Consider the following 18136-nt stretch of genomic DNA (forward strand, 5'->3'; position numbering starts at 1 on the left):
TGAAGGTGAAATGATTTCAGACATGGGCATTTTATTTAATCGATCTCCTGCTTTTATTATTTCATTGGCATTTTTGGGAATTTCGATATTGGCCTTTATAGGGCGAAATAACAAAAGGTCTTTCAAATCTTATTTCTTTTCCAAAATTTCGACCTTCTATTTGGCACTTTGATATACCTTTTGGCTCTTTATTAGACTTTTTTCAGCGAATGGAGCAAAAAGACCCACGATTTTCATTTTCAGAAGAAAACAATTTTCTTTTCACAAAACACCGAACTTTATTCAAGTTCTCTTTTGGATGTGTTGTTTACTGGGGTTATTTTTTGCGATTTTGATAGGGCTCACCATACTCAGTATTTTGGTCGGCAAAGTGGCAAAGGCGTTTTGTGTTTTGAAAGAGATTCGAATTTTATTTGTTTTGACCTCTCCAGATGCCATTCTTTTTTTTCAGCATTTTATCAGCGAAATGAGGGGCAAATACAAGACTCATTCTCCCCTATGCTAGCGGCGTTTTTTCCGTATTTTTCGTGGCATCTGGAGGCGAGAGAAAAATTCGAACTTTGTCCCTTGCGCGATTTTCGATAGAGAACTCAGACTTCCATTGCCCTGTGCTTGCAATTTTAGGGTTTCTATCGGGCTTTAGAGAGGGGATGACAAGGTTTTCTATCGGCATTCTCAAAAAGCCTGAAATAAAAACATTTGTATTTTTCTTTCGGGATTTTCACGGCTAATACAATGTAATGCCCCCACTTTGAAATAAAGTTTAATGGTAAATAATAATAATAAAATTAAAATCCAAAAGAATAAAAATAAAATTAAAAATTAAAATATAAAGAATATAATAAAATATAATTAAAAATTTAATGAAGTTAAAGAATGGTCAAAAGTCATGGAATGAAAAGTTGTGACCCCCTCAAACATGAGATATAAAAGGGAGAAAGATACCTCATTTGAGGGGGAATAGTTTGGGGAATCAGAAGTGCAGATCTGATTGTGAAAGGGTGTGCCCCTTTCAAAGGGCAGAAATAATGAAGAGTTGCACTCTTTCAAAGGGTTCTAATGGTGAAAGGGTGTGTCTCTTGCCAAAGGGCATATACGATGAAGAGGTGTGACCTTCCCCTCTCTAATTAAGAGATATAAAGGAAAGGAATCAAAGCATCTAGTGGGAACACCATCGATCAGATCAGATCAGAACTGATAGAGTTTGGGATCTGGGAAAATCAGAATCGAAGCTTGGAGGCTGCTCATATCCACACAGTAATATTTGGGGAGAAAAGCGTCTTTTTGGTATGAACTTTCTGTGCAATACCTTTACAGTATAGATACATATACATGACTGGGTTTACATAACAGCATTTATGAATCTCTAAGATAGATAATAATCAGTATTCTGTATATTAATATTCTGTATATATATTTATTTTTATAAGTCTGGCTTTTGGCATAATTCTGAATATTCTGAGAAGAGTTTGACAGTAGAGGGAGAATGATTTAGACACCCTCATGATTTGATAGAGGGAGAATGGTTTAGACACCCTCAAGTGTGGCTCTATTGAGGGAGGATGGTTAAGACACCCTATCAAGTGTGGCTCTATTCAGGGAGAATGGTTAAGACACCCTATCAAGTTATCCATCCTAGCTTACTATGATTAGGGGTTGTTTTAATTTAGCTTAGAGAATCGTATAATCAAATAGCAAGTTGTGATTTGTGTTCATGACCTCTACATTTATAGTTTAATTTGTAATTGTTATTTACTTTATGTATTATAACTGTAAGTTGTTTCCTAACTTGTAGCAATTCTTCCCTTTAAGAAGATAAAGGTACTCTCTCTAACCCTCCCTTATTGACTAAGAATAGTAAACTAGGGCAAAAACTAGGGCACTCCCAAAAAGGGACATTACAAGACACATTAGTTTGTTTAATCAACCTCCTTCCTCTATACTATCTCATTCGCCGAACTTTGGCACTATCGGGATTTCTTCGGCATTTGCAGGGGGGTTCGAACAGGAGATGTCCTTACCCAGAGCTATGGCATGGACATTTTCTTTCCTATTGGGGGTTAGCACTCTAGAAAGGTTTCACATTTTGCTCGGCTTCTGGAAGCAAAGGCAATAGGGGGTCTCCATCAAGGATGGGGCATGGTGTAGTACACACAACAAGAGGCATGACACAAATGCATGACAGCAGTACTGATTGTTATAACAGCAGTGATATATCTCTTCATCCTCAAGGTGATGCAGCCTTTAATCATGGAGAAGACAATGTTATGGAGTCACCTAATGTTGGCATTCAGGTTTTGGAAGATGAACACGAGTCATTGGTTGATGATGCATCTAGTAAAAGGTCTGATTTTGTGGCTCATACCATAGAAGAGGTAAAGAGGACTCAAAGCATGTGTGATGAGTGGTTAAGGAGGGCTAGAAAAGCCAAGTTGTTGGCTGGCCAAGCAAGGCCGCACTTACAAGAGGCCAAGGAACATTCCAATCTTATAGAACCAGAAAGACAGCGAAGAGAAACCCATCTTCAATCACACTTACTTCTGAGGAACGACAACAAGGAGTTGGAGTATAAGAAGGGTATGGATGATGATTACAAAACAGCCCTTGAGGAGTCACATATTGCACCATTGAGTTTTCATGAAGACATCGGACACACACTTGATGGACCAGCCACAATTGTTATATCCATTGGTGTGGAATGGAATACTATTGATTTCAATTTGTTTAGTCATGTATCATCTATAGTGGAAGGACCATTGTTAAGATCATATGAGACCTTTTGTCTTAAAGAGATGATTGTAGAAACCCGGAGATTGTCTACTGGGAAATCGCTTACTAAGAAGGTCTTGCATTTTGATAATGTTTGGATTGTTTTGCATGCTACACCTTGGGTTTGGTTAGTAGTGGTAAACATATCAGTTATGGAGGTGATGGTATGGATTAGAAGATGGGACAGCAATCTTTTGACAAAGCATGAACCTAAATCCAAACTAAATGGAGTTGACAAGAAATATAGCATGGTGGACATTCATGAGAGGATAGATAAACTTGAGGTAATGGTGGAAGCTTCTACTTGCCAAGAATCTGATTTTATAACAGCAGTTGAAAAAGAACATGAATCAATTTGTATGTTGTCGCCCTACTCTTATGATGTTACTTTGATTGAGTATAAGGATGTCATAGCTTCAAGACTTGATATGCTACAGGTTTGGGCTGCCAAGTGTATGCAAGTGTGCTCTTGCATTGAAGATTTCCAAGGTAATGAAAGAAAGGGTGCAGTCAGTCATAAAGCTCTATTTAAGGACAGCAGCAATATACTCTGTCATTTACATGAACTTGCAACCCCTATTCATGGAGAAACTAGTAAAGGTGAGTCTTCAAATGATGGCATGCAAGATGTATATGTTGGGCATGGTTATTATGATGATGCATCCTCCAAGAGGACTGAATTTGTTCACCACTAAATCAGTCCCAAGTAATGGTTGAGGGTTGGATTGAGATGGCAAAGGAATCTAATTTGACAGCCCAACAAGCCAAGTTTCCCCTGCAACAAATTCGGGATACACACCACTCCATAGTTGTTGATGAGCGAGAGCCTTCTAATACTGAAATTTTTGTTGAAGATGAGAATATTATTGGTGGACATAATGATTCTATGGATATTACTATTAGTGGACCAGCCACTCATGAGTTGGCTTTGGGTGTTGGTGAGGCAACTACATTGCAAATTTGATATTGGCACCTAATTCTTGTGACTGTACAGCTGCTTATTGGTTGGCATTTACATGACATGGATTGTTTAGTGACGAGTGACTGTCCTACATGGCTGTTCACTACATTTTCAGAATTGTTTGGGTCTACATCAGCTTTGGGTATGCATTGGAGTGTGTGGGAACAAGATTACTTGATGGGAAATCCTCATGAGATGATTTTTCTACTCTTGCTATGGTATGATGACATCATTGTCATCCTATTTGTTGCTGGTTTGGCATATAACAGTGGTTACTACTTCATCTCATACGGCAGGTTCATTATTTGGGATCCAGGTATTGATCGGTTCGATGTATTGTTCCACATGGATCCATCGCATTGCTTCATGGTTTGTGGTGTATTGCATTGATATCAGAGCAGTGCAGCATTTTGGTGTAGCAGCATTTTCGTGGTTGATATGGTATCTCGGAATTGGGATTCAACATGCAGATACTGATTGCTTGATGGCAAGCAATCTCCGAGAAGGGAGGATTGTACTGTCCCCTTTTTGGGACATTAAAAAGTCAATTAAATATTTAAGTTTTAAGTTGTCAAATTATATCAAACTTAATGACAACTTAATTTAATTATTTAATAGTCTTCGGACATGTAGTGTCGCAGTTTAAACACTTCATTGGTGAAGCAGCCACCAAGGTTCAAATCCCTGTTGGGCCATTGTGCTTGCAAGGACTTGTGCCTTCACTGGGCCTTTGTGCTCGCGGATTTGAACAAGTGAAGTGTGGAGATGAGGTCCCCCGTTTGTGGCCTCATCAGTTCATAGCTCCGGGTCAAAAGCGTTCACGTGGAGCCGGAGGGCGTGTCATGCCAGCGTCACCGGTCACGTTAAAAAGTTTACCAGGCATAGTTTTAAAAAAAAAAAAAATTAATTATTTAATAGAGCTATTAAAGTGACTTTTTATGTCAACAAAAAATAGTAAAATAAGTCACTTTATTATTATTATTTCTCATTTGTAAAACTAAATATAAAGTCAGGTAAATATGAAAGGGCTTCTGGAAGCTTCTTGAGGAGTTTTTATAAAAGGCAGTTTGGGCTTCATTTTGGGGGTTATGGATTTTGGACTTGAAGAAATTGTCTGATGCCTTGCATTAGCTGAATCTCTAAGGACAGAAACCTTCAGCAGATTTTTAGAAGGGCTGGATGAAACCCTAGTTCTTCTAAGGAGTGGATTCGTGACGAAATCTACATTTGGGCCAAATTTGTGAAGTCTCCCTTGTTGACAAAATTATAAGGGTTTGCATCAGAAATAAAGATGTATTTCTGGTTTGATTTCTTATTCGAGAATTGAAGTTATTATTTCCTGAATGGTAAAGGGTATGTGAGCTGCTTGTTATATTTCATATTGCTGCTCCTTTTAACATTAGAAGTATTGAGGCTATGGGCATATAATTTTGTGGGAGTCGATTTATATTTCATAGTATGAAGTTCCATAAATAATTCTTTGGGCCGACATTGCAAAAGATTGATATTTATCGGCTAGGGATTTTATATGATTTTCGTGATGACCAAATATTTTCCTTATCGGGCTTATGTGTTAACGCATCAAGTGAATCCTTAAGCATGGGCAATAATTTCTGAAGGCTAAAGGTATTTGAGATTGATAGTTTTAATGTTTGGCAACCAATATTGTTAAGTCTTGTTGTGGATATAAGTGACAGGAAGGATTTGTGAATCATTCTGATGATTGCTAAAATATTTGTATAGCATAAATAATTTTGGGATGGCATCGGCTCACATAGCTTGCGATATTTCATCAATCCTTGTTAAGGACATATATTGTTCTTTGTCGTGGCTATTGTTGGATGTCTCTTGCTTGAGGGAGCGATAAATATAGGTGTGATATTACTTCTGAGCAAGGCGGACTTACTGAATGTGGACTTCCTCTCCTACAGCAATCTCAATGTTGAGCTTCCAAATTAAGGCCATGTGGAAAGAGCAAAAACCGGCTTGGTATCTATTGCAGTTATGTGTATTGGAGGTTTGAAATCTTGCATCAAAGAATTTAAACATATCTATAATGTCTAGCGCCTTCAAATGCAAGCATTAGTATCGATTTCAACCCTTTTCTAGACTGTCGAAAGTAGAGGTGTACTATTTAATGTTTGGCAAATAATTGTTATGTCCTTTGTATACTTCTGAGCAGTATTAACAATAACAGAGATAGTTGCAATTATGTGCTATTAAGTTGTATGTTGAAAATTAATCATTGCAGCCAATGGACACTTGAAAATACTTAGGAATGGCAATCCAACTATTGAAGAATCTTCGAATATCAATCTTTAGCTCCCTTTGTTGATTCAACAAGCAAATATGAAAGTACGGTCTTTTGGAATGATATTTGTTTTTCTGCAATAGAAATGAACTAAAATGAAGTTGTTTTGGTGTTTTATGTTAGAATTGTTTTCTGTTGTGCTAAAAGCTCGAACTATCAACGCCCGATACAAACACCAAGTTTAACCCAACCCACAGGAGGCGCTTAAGCCATGTCACGAGTCCCCAAGGAGATGCTGACCACCAAGTCAACAATCTCCTCCTCAGCACCAACTAAGCCTTCAGCAACCATTGAAGGGAGACTCGAACCCATGACCCAAGGCTCTAATACCAATTGTTGGAATCTATAATGTCCCTTGTAATGTCCCCTCTTCTCTAGTGCCATTCAGAGCTCAGATTCACCTGTCACCTAGGTTGTCAGTTCGGGTTCGAGCACCAGTTTGGGTTCGAAGAACCGGTACGTCGATACGGCAAAATTTTGAAAAGGGGTTTGGGTTCGTTAGTACAAAAACATGTAAATTATATATATATATATATATGCAGCCTATAAGCATGAATTAAGATTAGCATGTCACATAGCATCATATAAACAACAAAACCAACATAAACTTGTAATCATAGCATCATGATCATACCATAACAGCATCATATACATCAAGTTTAATATCAAAATGATAAAATATTGAAGTATCATTGTTTCAACTTCCAACAATTTAAAGTTTGATCATCAAATGGATTCTCTAATTCATCATCCTCATTCTCCTCCTCATCATTGACATTGACATTAGATGAATCAATGCCAATGCCAATGCCACTTACACTTGCACTTGCACTTTAAGTTTGCTCGCTATCTGAGTCATCAAATGCAACAAGCTAAGAAGTGAAATTATCCAAATTAGTATGTTTTGGCTCCATATCCCACATCTTCATTTCCCCTTGCTTGTGTGAAATGAGCTAAGTTAATGTTTTAAAACTAACTTTTAGGGTCATTTTAATTTTTTATGTGGTGGAATTCAAAAAAAAAAAATCCATTTTTGGGTTGTCAGACCCCTGGGTCCTCTTGGGTTCACCCTGGTTCGAACCAGGCCTGTGCATCATGAACCATGTTTGAACCACAGGCGAACCGGATCGGAACCCTAAACCAAGACCAGACTGGACCAGTACCAGGGGTCTAGGAAGCCGAACCCGGTAACTCAGCCTATCACCCATCTCCACAAGTGAAGTTGATGTTTGGAGATGAATTCGCTAGCCAAAGGGGACTTAGATTAGTCATTTCTTTTGACTTTGGTCGGTGTAATAAAGTAACTTTATAATATAAAAGTTACTTAAGTCATTTTCTAAAAATAGAAAATCTAATAAAGTAACTTGTAAGTTACTAATAAAACATAATAAATGACTATTTTAAAAGTCCTTGCACACCTTCCTAGGCGAACTTCAATAACTTAAAAGGTGGTTGTTTATTCATGTTGGAGATCCCCTCTCATGTGGGCATCACTTTTTAGAGAATAAAAGATTCCAAAGAATCTTTCTATGATGCCTCTAGGGTTCGATTTGATTAAAGAGGCTTGTATGATTCATTTGGGCATTCATGATTTGTTAATTTTTGCAACCTTTGCACATTGGAGGACCGTAGCAGCACGTATCCAGCTATGGCAGCCCAGGGAGGACAAAAACCCTCTATTATTTGATGGTGTGGACGGAATCCTATACCCTCAGCAGCACTACAGCAGCAATATCTTCTCAGAAATTGACCATTAGAGATTACAGTCAACAAAGAACATGCCTACAGCAGCATCAATTGGTCTTAGTCTGCAGGTCTGAGCAAGTTGTATGTGATTTCCAATAAGAAATAAGCCACAAATGCCAGCCGTACAGCTCCCTTGGCCAGTTGTACCATTCTCTTGCCTGGGAATCCATTAATAAATAAACTAAAGGGCTTTGGCACCACTATGGGTGTGTAAATTCATTGTTGTGGTAATAATAAGTGATCACAGTTGGTTTGGTGTGAAGAAAATATCAGATTTGGGCAGCAGCAACAATTCTTTAAGGAAAAGAGAATTTGGAATTCCAACTGGGTCTGAATAATTCTTCAATATTAGTTTTTGGTAATTATCCTAGAGTTAAATAAAGTCATTTGCAGCCATTGGTAGCAGCTGGAGGTGCTTGGTTCAGTCACTACTTCATTCCAGGCTCAAATTCCTCCCTCAAACCCCAGCATTGGACTCCTGGTAAACCTTGAACGGCCTAATTCTATCAAGAATCCTCTTTACTGTTTATTTGTACTTGCTGCAATCAATAATCAGAATTCTGCAAACTATTATCAGTTCTATATTTATTGTATTGCATTTATTATTTTCCATGTATTGTCAAAAATAAATAAAAACTACAAAAAATTGAAAATACAATAAACTTCCAAAAAGCTCTTTCGCTGGTCAAAGAACTTGAATTTGTAAATAATCAGCATTTTGGTTAAGAAATCTAGTCAGGGATCTTTCATCCCCTCTTAGCTCGTTCATGTTTTTGACGGTTTAGCCTATTATTTTGGCCCTCGTAGTCTAAAGCAGATGGTTAGAGGGTTCTTGTGGGCAATTGGCAGAGCATTCTCTTCTTTGGAACTTAGTTTGATTCAAAATTGGCCTTCATTTGACTCAATTTCACACACTTACTATTTATAGTAAGTTAGTGATTGATCGAGAGGGGCCCTTACTATTTTTAGTAAGGCAGATGGATACGCAGTGGATGCAATGGTCGACTCCCCGATTCAGACGAAGTCGAGAAATAATGAGTATTTTTGGGGTTATGTTATTCTAATTATTAATTAAGTAATACTTTATTAATAATTAATCATTAAAGGCATATTATAAAATAGTATTATATTTGCACTTAAGTTCAAGGGTCAATTTATCATTAAAAGGGGGGCAATTTATAATTAATGTCTTGGGCACCAACTCCTAGGCATTATTTTTAATGATTATAAAGTGCAATTATTATGAATTCAAGCAATTTGATTCAAAATGGCTTTTGGGGAGAGGTTCGACTTCATGAAGAAATATATAAGCTGCCAAGAGGAAATCGATGAGGATTATTGAGCATTTTTCACTTTGTCTTTTCATAGGAGCATTGGGATTTGTGAGAGACCAAGGGTTTTTGCAAAATTTCAATCTTTTCCAGACTTTGGAGAACATTCACTCTTCATTGTCAGCATACTGAGGTTGTGAAATATCAGCTGAAGATTGCTTTAAAGGTTGGCTACATACAGTGGTCATATTTGAGCATATGGGCAAAGAAATAGAAAGATTATTCAAGAGTTTCAAGATTATATGTTTGCAGATCTGAAGATTGTGGAAGATTAAGAGTTAATCATTTGCAAATCAAAATTTATGTTGGCTGCTACAGTGGCATGAACAGTAAAAGCTACAGTACTTTGGCAATTTGGTGAAATTCACACAAGGGTTTTACACTTGATTGAAGGGATATTCAGAGAAAGACTTGTAGCTGCAATTAGCATTGTTCTTAGAAATAATATACAGACTGTCCAAGCATCTACAAGGCCACGTGCTATCTATACAGCCAAGATGTGTTTCATAGAGGCTGAAATGCCTTCATTCATTGGCTGCTATTTCATCCATTGTGAGCGCTCAGCAAAGTCAAGGCATTTTGCATACATTTTTGAGTGGACAAATCATTTATAGCTGCAGATTGATTGCATTTCCAGATTTATATGTTGCTGGTAATTTCCAGAATTTAATGTTTACAACCAGCTGGCTACCTCAGGTATGCCTTGTGAATGTTTGAGCATTGTATATTTTTTAAGTGAATAAGAATCATTTGCAGCTCCCTTGCATTTCCAGTCTATTTCAGTTTATTATATTACTTGTATTATCTTTCTTGCCTAGCATCATATAGTGAAAACTCAAAGAAATTCATATATTATCAAAACTTCAAACAAGTATATCCTTTGTATAGCAAATTAGTCGTTTGGCAGAGTTAGAACTCGCAGGGTTTCTTCACAAAATCGTTTGCCGTTGCGCCAAAAGCTCAAACTATCAATGCCCGATACAAACACCAGGTTTAACCCGACCCATGGGAGGCAGTTAAGCCATGTCGGGAGTCCCCAAGGAGGTGCTGACCACCAAGTCAATATTTTAAATGTTTTAGAAGTGAATTTTCGGCTTTGAAATCTGTTTTAGGGTGCCTAGGTCAAAGTCAAAGGAATGAAAAAAACATTTTTTTTTAAAGAACAAGGAACTGATGGATTCACTTTGGGTTAACCTAGGTTCTTCTAGATGAACCAAACCTTGTTCTGCCACATCCTACCCTCAAATGGATTGGATTGGATCATGGATCAGTTCAACTTGGACCCTGATCCAGCCATTCTATGGGTGGATCTGGTAAAACATTATTCTTATTATATTGAATTTAAATTTTGTTTCGTGCATTTGTTTCTTACCTGGTTTCTACATGTGTGCGTTACTTTCGCAATAATTGGTGTATTTTTTAGATTCTGCACTCTTCAATTGCAATGTTATCAAGAATAAGATTGTCATTTCAAATGGCAATAATTTTCTAGCACAAAGTTCAATTAGCTAAACATCACAGTTTCATCTAATGCATATATGTGTTCCATATTTGTAGTTGGCTTCACAGATCCTTACCTATGAGCATGAAGGAAACTGGAGCAAAGCTTTTGAGAATTACGATTTGGTGCTAAGAACAACAGGAAAAGATCTTACAGCTGGAAAATTGAGTGGGAGCTCTCTAAAACATGCTCGTTCTGGATGTACAGGCCAAACTTTGACATTTGGAAACGAATTTTCAGATTGGAATTATCACAAAGGCCTGATTAAGTCATTGCAACAAACTGGCTGCAGCCATGTGCTTGATCTTTATTGTCAGGGCTTGGCTGCTAAAGAAGACTTCCTACAGCAGGACTTAGAGTTTATTGAATTGCAGGTTTGTTTTTCCTTATCTATCTTATTATTTATATGGCAGACATATCTACAAATGCTAAGACATTATTAAAGCATATAGCATGAGGTTTATTTTTCTGTAAGGATGCTTGTAATTCTCGCTGCAAGAGAATTTTTATTTAGTGAAAAGGAAGGATAGTTTTGCATTATATTTTATTACAAAAGAATTGCTCCATTAGAGAAATAATACTACAAAAATAACTAATAGTTTGTGTCTACATCCCAGCATAAACTAAAAATACTATTACAGTTAGAAACCAAAATAAAAATTTGTAAGTATTCAAGCTAATGAGGGAACAATCATTGAGGAAATGACTGGTTTTAAGAAATGGTCCATTGAAGGAAGTTGAGTGTCAAACACCACACCCAGAAAAACATTAGAGATTATAGTATTTTTAATCAGCACCCTGCCTTATGAGTAATATGTAGTTTTTTTTTTATTCTCTTAAAGTGAATTAACTTCTTGACTAAATGACTTGAAATATGATTAAAGTGAATTATCTTGCTGACCAAATGACTTGAAATATGATTAAGTAATATAGATCAAGACATGATTATCAAAAGCAAGTTCGAGTTCTTTACAAGAATTGCAAGGCATGCTGAAAATCCACAATAAATTTATGTGTTTATTACTGGTTCATGTAATCAGCATGGTTAGTAATGTTTAAAATTGTCATGAAATTGCTTTATATTATCATCTGCTTTGTATATTTAATTATTTTGTTACCATATAAAGACCTCAATTTTTAATTATTATTAGTATTTTATTGAAATTCATGCAGTATGAGGCAGCCTGGCGAGCAGGGAAATGGGATTTCTATTGCATTTCTCCTGAGCTAAGCTCTATCCAATCCAGTGGCCAAATTAGCAGGAAAAAAAATACTTTCAATGCAAATTTACACAGGTAACTCTTTAGTATGTATGAAGTCTCTATATGTGTTATAATGAAAAACAGATAAGTCTTATACACAGAATAGCACTTTTCTTGAACGTCAGCATAATGTCATGCAGATATTTATAAATCATAATTGCATAGCTTACAAATTAGTTTCCATTACAAAACTGCTTATAGATTTGTTAAGGACCACTTTTGTTTAAGGCACAAACAAGAAGCAAAGATACAAGATATAAGCATAGTTACTAGAAGGCGGAACTGGTATTGTACAGTAGATGGGGATGGGTACAGGTACACCACCTTCAGATGGGAATGTGTGCGGCATTGTGCATGCATGTGTTTGCATGTGTGTGTGTCTGTCTGTGAGGGGTGTGTATGTATGTATTCTATAACTTAAATGTATGTAAAAATTGAAAATGTTGCGATAAGAAAAGCAAACTGGCTGGGATGTGAGTTTGTAGAGAGGCCAAATTCAGATTTTTCTAAAAGACAATAAAATAAATGTTTAGGTCAGATAAGATCAATTTGATATGTCAGAAAATCCAAATCCAGCAAGTTCTGGGAAAGTTCTGGGAGGATTTGATAACTATGATTTTAATTTTATAAGGGTTTAAATTTTTATCAAGAGAAATATACAATGAGTAACATTAACATTATTTTATCTTGATGTATTTCCTTTAACCATTACTGTTACAATATTACTTAATATATGAAATAAATTAAATTTTGGGATAGGAAAAGCAAACTGGCTGGAATTTGGGTTTGTAGATAAAGAGGAAAGAAAGAAATTATGTTAATGTCCACAATGACCAAAAGAAGAAAGAGAGAAAAAATTGATATTTCTCTAGAAGACAATAAAATAAATGTCTGGGTCAGATCAAATCAATTCAATATGTCTTAAAATCGAGATCCGGCAGGGTCTGGGCAAGATCTGGCAGGATTTGATAACTATGATTTTAAGTTTATCAAGGTGTAAATTTCCATGAAGAGAAACATTCAATGAGTAACATTAACATTGTTTTATTCTTATGCATTTCCCTTCATCATTACTGATACATTGTTACACCGTTCAAGTTGTCTGAGATGTCTAGATGAAGGAGATGCCAATACTTTCCAGATGAAGCTGAAAGAATCCAAGCAGGTTATTATAGTTTTTATCTGTTATTAGATGAATATCATATGGGAAGTATATTATGACTTAGCTGCAGATATCAGATGCTTGGGTTCTCATTAGAGGCCTAGCTTCCACAATTATATCCGTCCATCTTACTTCTGTTAGTATGTTTAGGCTTTGGTTTCATTCATCTCTCAGACAAGCAGGGAGAGTACTCAGCATATCCACTCTGTCATAGTCAAACTACAGGTATGTTGTGTATGATTGAAAATCAAATAATTTAGTATTTTCATGGGATTTATTCAAATTTTCCAGCATTGTTTCTTAAATCACGATCTCTTTTGTCATTTCTACAGATTTTAGATCAGCTTTCCCAGGCATGGGGAATTCGTTGGAGGCATCTAAATAATCATATTGGAGGTCACAGTGAACCAAAGAACACTCAACTATCTGGGCCTTTGGTTCCATCTACCGAGCAGGTATTGTTAATATATTAACTACTTGTGTTGTTTCAGAGAATGTTGCATTTGCTCCACAAAATGTTACTATATAATGTGTTACTAATGTGAAGAATCAATGGTATGGTCATTAACCACCATCCCTAATAATTGTTGTATTCAATGTATTCATTGGATTACAAGTGATTCCATCAATTCTTGCATATAGCACTGCCCAAACAATCCAACCTTAATGCATCAGCTGCTTTGTCATTTGGTATCTGATCCCATTATGACAGTACCATAGGCATATTTTAACAATAGTTGGCTATGACAGAACTAGAGTAGTTTCCCTCAATAGACTCGTTATAAAAGAAAGAAAGAAAATCTATTGATGTTCTCAAACGATCAAAAAATAAATAAATCAACGGGACTGGAATATATAGCAGGTACAATAGCAAAGGCCTAGGACAAAAAAGGAGGCCCTAGACATAAAGCATACACAAACAGAGACTAACCTTAGAAAGGGCATAACCCCAAGCAAGTACAATAAGTTAATAACAAAAAGAAAAAGTGGGAAAGATCCCATAAGATAATAAACAGAAGAAGACCACCCAGGCATGGAACCAAAATCCTCAAGTGTGAGTAATTCAAGAAAGTTGGAGGAGGGAGGCATTATTAGATTTTAAGCTTTCCTCTTTGGCCATTTATAATGGTAGAGTAAGGAGTGCAGATACGGCATCATAACTAGTCCATCATTTGTTTGCTGGAGGCATAACATGCCACGAAATTCAAATTGAGCAGGGCTTGGTTCTTAGCCTATTGAGCATATTCTATTAATGTTTCAGGACTAGGAAAATATTTATGATGTTTAATTCTGCACAAGTTCTGTGTTGATAAATTGCTATGAGTTTACAGATCAGACACCCAGATATTTTTTCTGATTTCTGTTGCTCCATTTTTTTTATGTTGACTGTGAAGGTCAATTCCATGCAAAGACTCAGAGGGCTTTCTCTTATCATTCAAGTAGGTGAAATTATGGATATTATGGACAAGTAGGATATGCATCAGCATATAGTTAATCACTCAAGCCCATTCATACAAGACAGATCCTTGTAAAGCATTCATCTTATATACTGCTCAATTCTTTTGAATCTTTGATGTAGAGACCCAGAATCATAAGAGAAAGGATAACTTTATCTGACCCATGTGGCGGATTTTATTTTAAACTAACCATCGACCCATGCTATATATTTCAGTGCTGAGTCTTTGGAAGTTATCTTCTCCTTTCAGTAAATAAACTTAATCAGTTGGCAAAAAAATTACAAATGTTATTTATTTTCAATATCTATTGGCTAAAACCAATTCCTGGAACTTGGAAAAGTAATGTTTTTAAGTTCTCATGTCAAGGCCTCCATTCAATAAGCAAAGATTGCTTCTATGATATTCTATTTATAGTGCTGCTTTTGTACATTTAAAAATTCTTATTAAAACTTGGTAATTTATTAATCATACTGACCAATATTGCTGTATGGTTTTGCAGTTAAACTTGCTTAATGCAGATTGGCGATATATTTTGAAACAGATGCAATTGCACTTTACTCTACTGGAACCATTTGTTGCATTTAGGCGGATATTATTTCAAATATTAGATTGCAAACAATGCATTCCAGAGCATCTTCTTGAGTTTGCAACCCTTTCCCGTAAGGTGATTATACTAAACATAATTGTTGGGACAGATATTACTCATTATTACTGTTGCATTAATATATATATAATCAATTCTTATTGCTCAGAGTGGAAGATTCAGTCAAGCTGCAACAGCTGTACATGAATTAAAGCTCATCTGTGCTAAGATGGAAAATCAAAAGGAATTTTCAACAGTATGCCCATTAGGAAGGGTAAGTTGTAAAGTCAGGGAATTGAGTTCTATCTGTAGTAGCATTAAGCTAATTATTTACAGTTAGATCTATAATTCCCTGTGAAGTATCATTTAGACCTGCATTTCCTTGATATTACAATTTCAAATGAAAATTTATGGTTGCTTTGCCCCTGAACATCTTCACTGTCAGGGAATGTAGAATGGTTAACCATTTGCTAGATAGATAAAGAGGTTGTTAGTGATAATTGTTGAGTCTACTTACAGATAATCCGAGGCTAACAGAAACTTTAGACACTGCTATCAGTAAGAATCCTCAAGAGTTTGTGATTTTTAGAGAATTGCAATGTCATTTCTGATGTAAAAAAATTATGCTACAAATTAATTATTTACACTGGCAGATTGAAGAAGCAAAGCTTTTGCGGGGTCAAGGTCAGATTGATATGGCCATTAATCTTACAAAATACATTATATTACATTATGATATAGGAGATGAATCAGCAGATGTATATCGTTTGACTGGGAAATGGTTGGCAGAAAGTCAATCTAGCAGGTACTGAAAGATACTAATGCTCTTGAGATTTTAATAGAATTTCATTGAAGCCAAATAATCCAGTTTTCTGGAAATGCTAAGAATGGTTTTTGTTTTTATATCATTAAGTCTATAGTTATTCCTAAAGATTAAGGAACTACCTTTGTTTTGAATTGTCTTATTAGTTCACGGAATATCTTAGAGCAGTACTTGAAGCCTGCAGTTGAGATTGCTGAAGTAAACCATACTATAAATAAGCAAAAATGGAATGATAGGCAGTGTCGAACACATTTCCGACTTGCACACTATACTGATGCTCTTTTCCGAAGTTATGAAGAACGGCTTGCTTCTAGTGAATGGCAAACTGCACTTCGACTCAGGAACCATAAGGTAGTTGCATTAAAGAGGAAAACGGAGCACAAATTGAAATTAGCTCACATTATTTTAATCAAATGTTTTTGGGCTAAAGGTAGAAATCAAATGACCATTTCAGGCCAAAGAGTTGGAGGCTCTTATGAAAAGATTCAAAAGTTTAACAAAGGTGCATCTTTTCCTTTCACTTGTCAAGTTTTTTATTTTCCAATCTTTCTTGACCTCATTTTGAAGAAATAAAATTGTAAAGTCAACTATTGATTTTATGAATTTTCTTATGCTCTCAGTGTTGCTCCTATATTTATGTTTTAACAGACTACTAAATGTTTTTACATTCAGGGTGAAAGAGCAGACTATGGTGGAAAGATTATTGAGCTGCAGAAACATGTTTTAATGGACACAGAGGAGGCTAAAAGATTGCAGGTTCCATTTCTAGTTTTTTTTTACACATACATGAGCAAATAAATGTAGATCATATGGAAGAAGCAGTGTAATTCCATGAAGTATCATATTGTTTTGCTCTAGTTTTTAATTTTTGTGTGAATTAATGTTTAATTTTAGAGAGGACTTGGAAGGCATATATTACTGAATCGTCAATATTATATTTATATATGATTACTTAAACTTAAACACATAGAAGAACATAATCCATATTGCAGTATTATATTCATGAACCACCAACATTCCATCTGTACCTTAAGTGGTTGAACCCTCAACTATCAAGGTTATACTCCAAATTAGTCACCAACTTATGGAGAGTAATAGAGTAAATTATGAGAGCAATTAAATTCACTAATTGTTGTGCAAATCAGATTGCATTTAAAAACAAAAAATCAAAGAGCAATACCATAACAATGGAAGGATAAGAAACCCCCTATGGATAAAAATGAGCACACACTTATACTAAGAAGATTATGCTTCAAACCTTCAACATACAAGACATTTTCTGTTTTTGTCTTACCATTGTCAAGGCTTAGAGTACTTTTTCAAGTTATCGTCGTTGTAGAATTATCTCCAAATATCACAATTCCACCATCTGCTGTTGTTAAAGTGAGAAACTTGCTCTTGTCCCTTGTCATGTGGCCTGGGAATCCACTATCAATGTACCATTAGTTTCCTTCATCTTGAGCATAAAAAGAAGTTTGCACAAGCATAAACTTCTCTTTCTGTTGTTTTCTTTGCTTCTGCTTCCCTTTCGACACTTTTGCAGATTCTTTGTTGCATTCAACGTGGGTATCCACTTCCTTGATCTACTTAGGAGGTTCCACAAAACCACTTCTACAAAAACATGTTATATGACCATAGTTGTTGCATTTATAACATATGACATTGTAACCCAACCAAGCAGAAAATGAATTGTAGTTTCTGTCTAAGAACCCAAAAGAACTTTTGTTGTTGTTCCATGCAAAATTATTTTGTGCATTTTCCCTACAATCTATTGCTTTATGACCAAAATGATTACAGGAAAAGCAATAACCAAAGAAAGAATTTTGGAATCTGGTCATGTGAGGCTGGCTTGGAGGAAATTTTCTTGTGAAACCCTTGTTGTCTTTTTGAGGAACACCATCTTCTTTCTTCCTGTTGCTTTCATTCTTGGCAGTCCCCTTGAGTGCATCTATATATATTTTAGGATTTTCTGCATTTGTCTTATTTCTAATGCCATGAACGGAGTTTCATCTTTGTCATTGTCTAAGACACTTTTATCACTCTCCTCAAATTAGCTGCTGTCACTTTTGGAATAGAGGCTCTTCTTGTGTTTATGGAAGTTCTTCTTCTTGTATTGATGATGTCTGCTCCCTTTTTTCTTGTCATGATCTCCATCATCATTACTATCATTTGCATATGGACACTAAGCAGCAAATTGTCCTATTTCATCACAATTAAAACATTTAAATGG

At 35.8% G+C, this 18136-nt stretch overlaps 1 protein-coding gene across 3 annotated transcripts in view; it reads left to right on the forward strand.

The window, feature by feature from the left end:
• The window catches only part of LOC131038950 (serine/threonine-protein kinase ATM), a 417584-nt gene that overhangs the window by 291812 nt on the left and 107636 nt on the right, over positions 1-18136 (forward strand). For all 3 annotated transcript variants that reach the window (XR_009104579.2, XM_057971562.2, XM_057971563.2), the window contains exons 51-61: positions 10676-10993; positions 11793-11914; positions 12980-13046; positions 13194-13268; positions 13376-13498; positions 15000-15164; positions 15253-15357; positions 15737-15888; positions 16053-16257; positions 16361-16408; positions 16579-16662. Coding sequence is in view for 2 of the 3 variants with exons in the window: in XM_057971562.2 (XP_057827545.2) it covers positions 10676-10993; positions 11793-11914; positions 12980-13046; positions 13194-13268; positions 13376-13498; positions 15000-15164; positions 15253-15357; positions 15737-15888; positions 16053-16257; positions 16361-16408; positions 16579-16662 (1464 nt within the window). In the remaining variant the exon portion in view is untranslated. The remainder of the gene's footprint in view (positions 1-10675; positions 10994-11792; positions 11915-12979; positions 13047-13193; positions 13269-13375; positions 13499-14999; positions 15165-15252; positions 15358-15736; positions 15889-16052; positions 16258-16360; positions 16409-16578; positions 16663-18136) is intronic.

The sequence above is a fragment of the Cryptomeria japonica genome, chromosome 3 (assembly GCF_030272615.1).
Source record: "Cryptomeria japonica chromosome 3, Sugi_1.0, whole genome shotgun sequence".
Classification (NCBI taxonomy): Eukaryota; Viridiplantae; Streptophyta; class Pinopsida; order Cupressales; family Cupressaceae; genus Cryptomeria; species Cryptomeria japonica.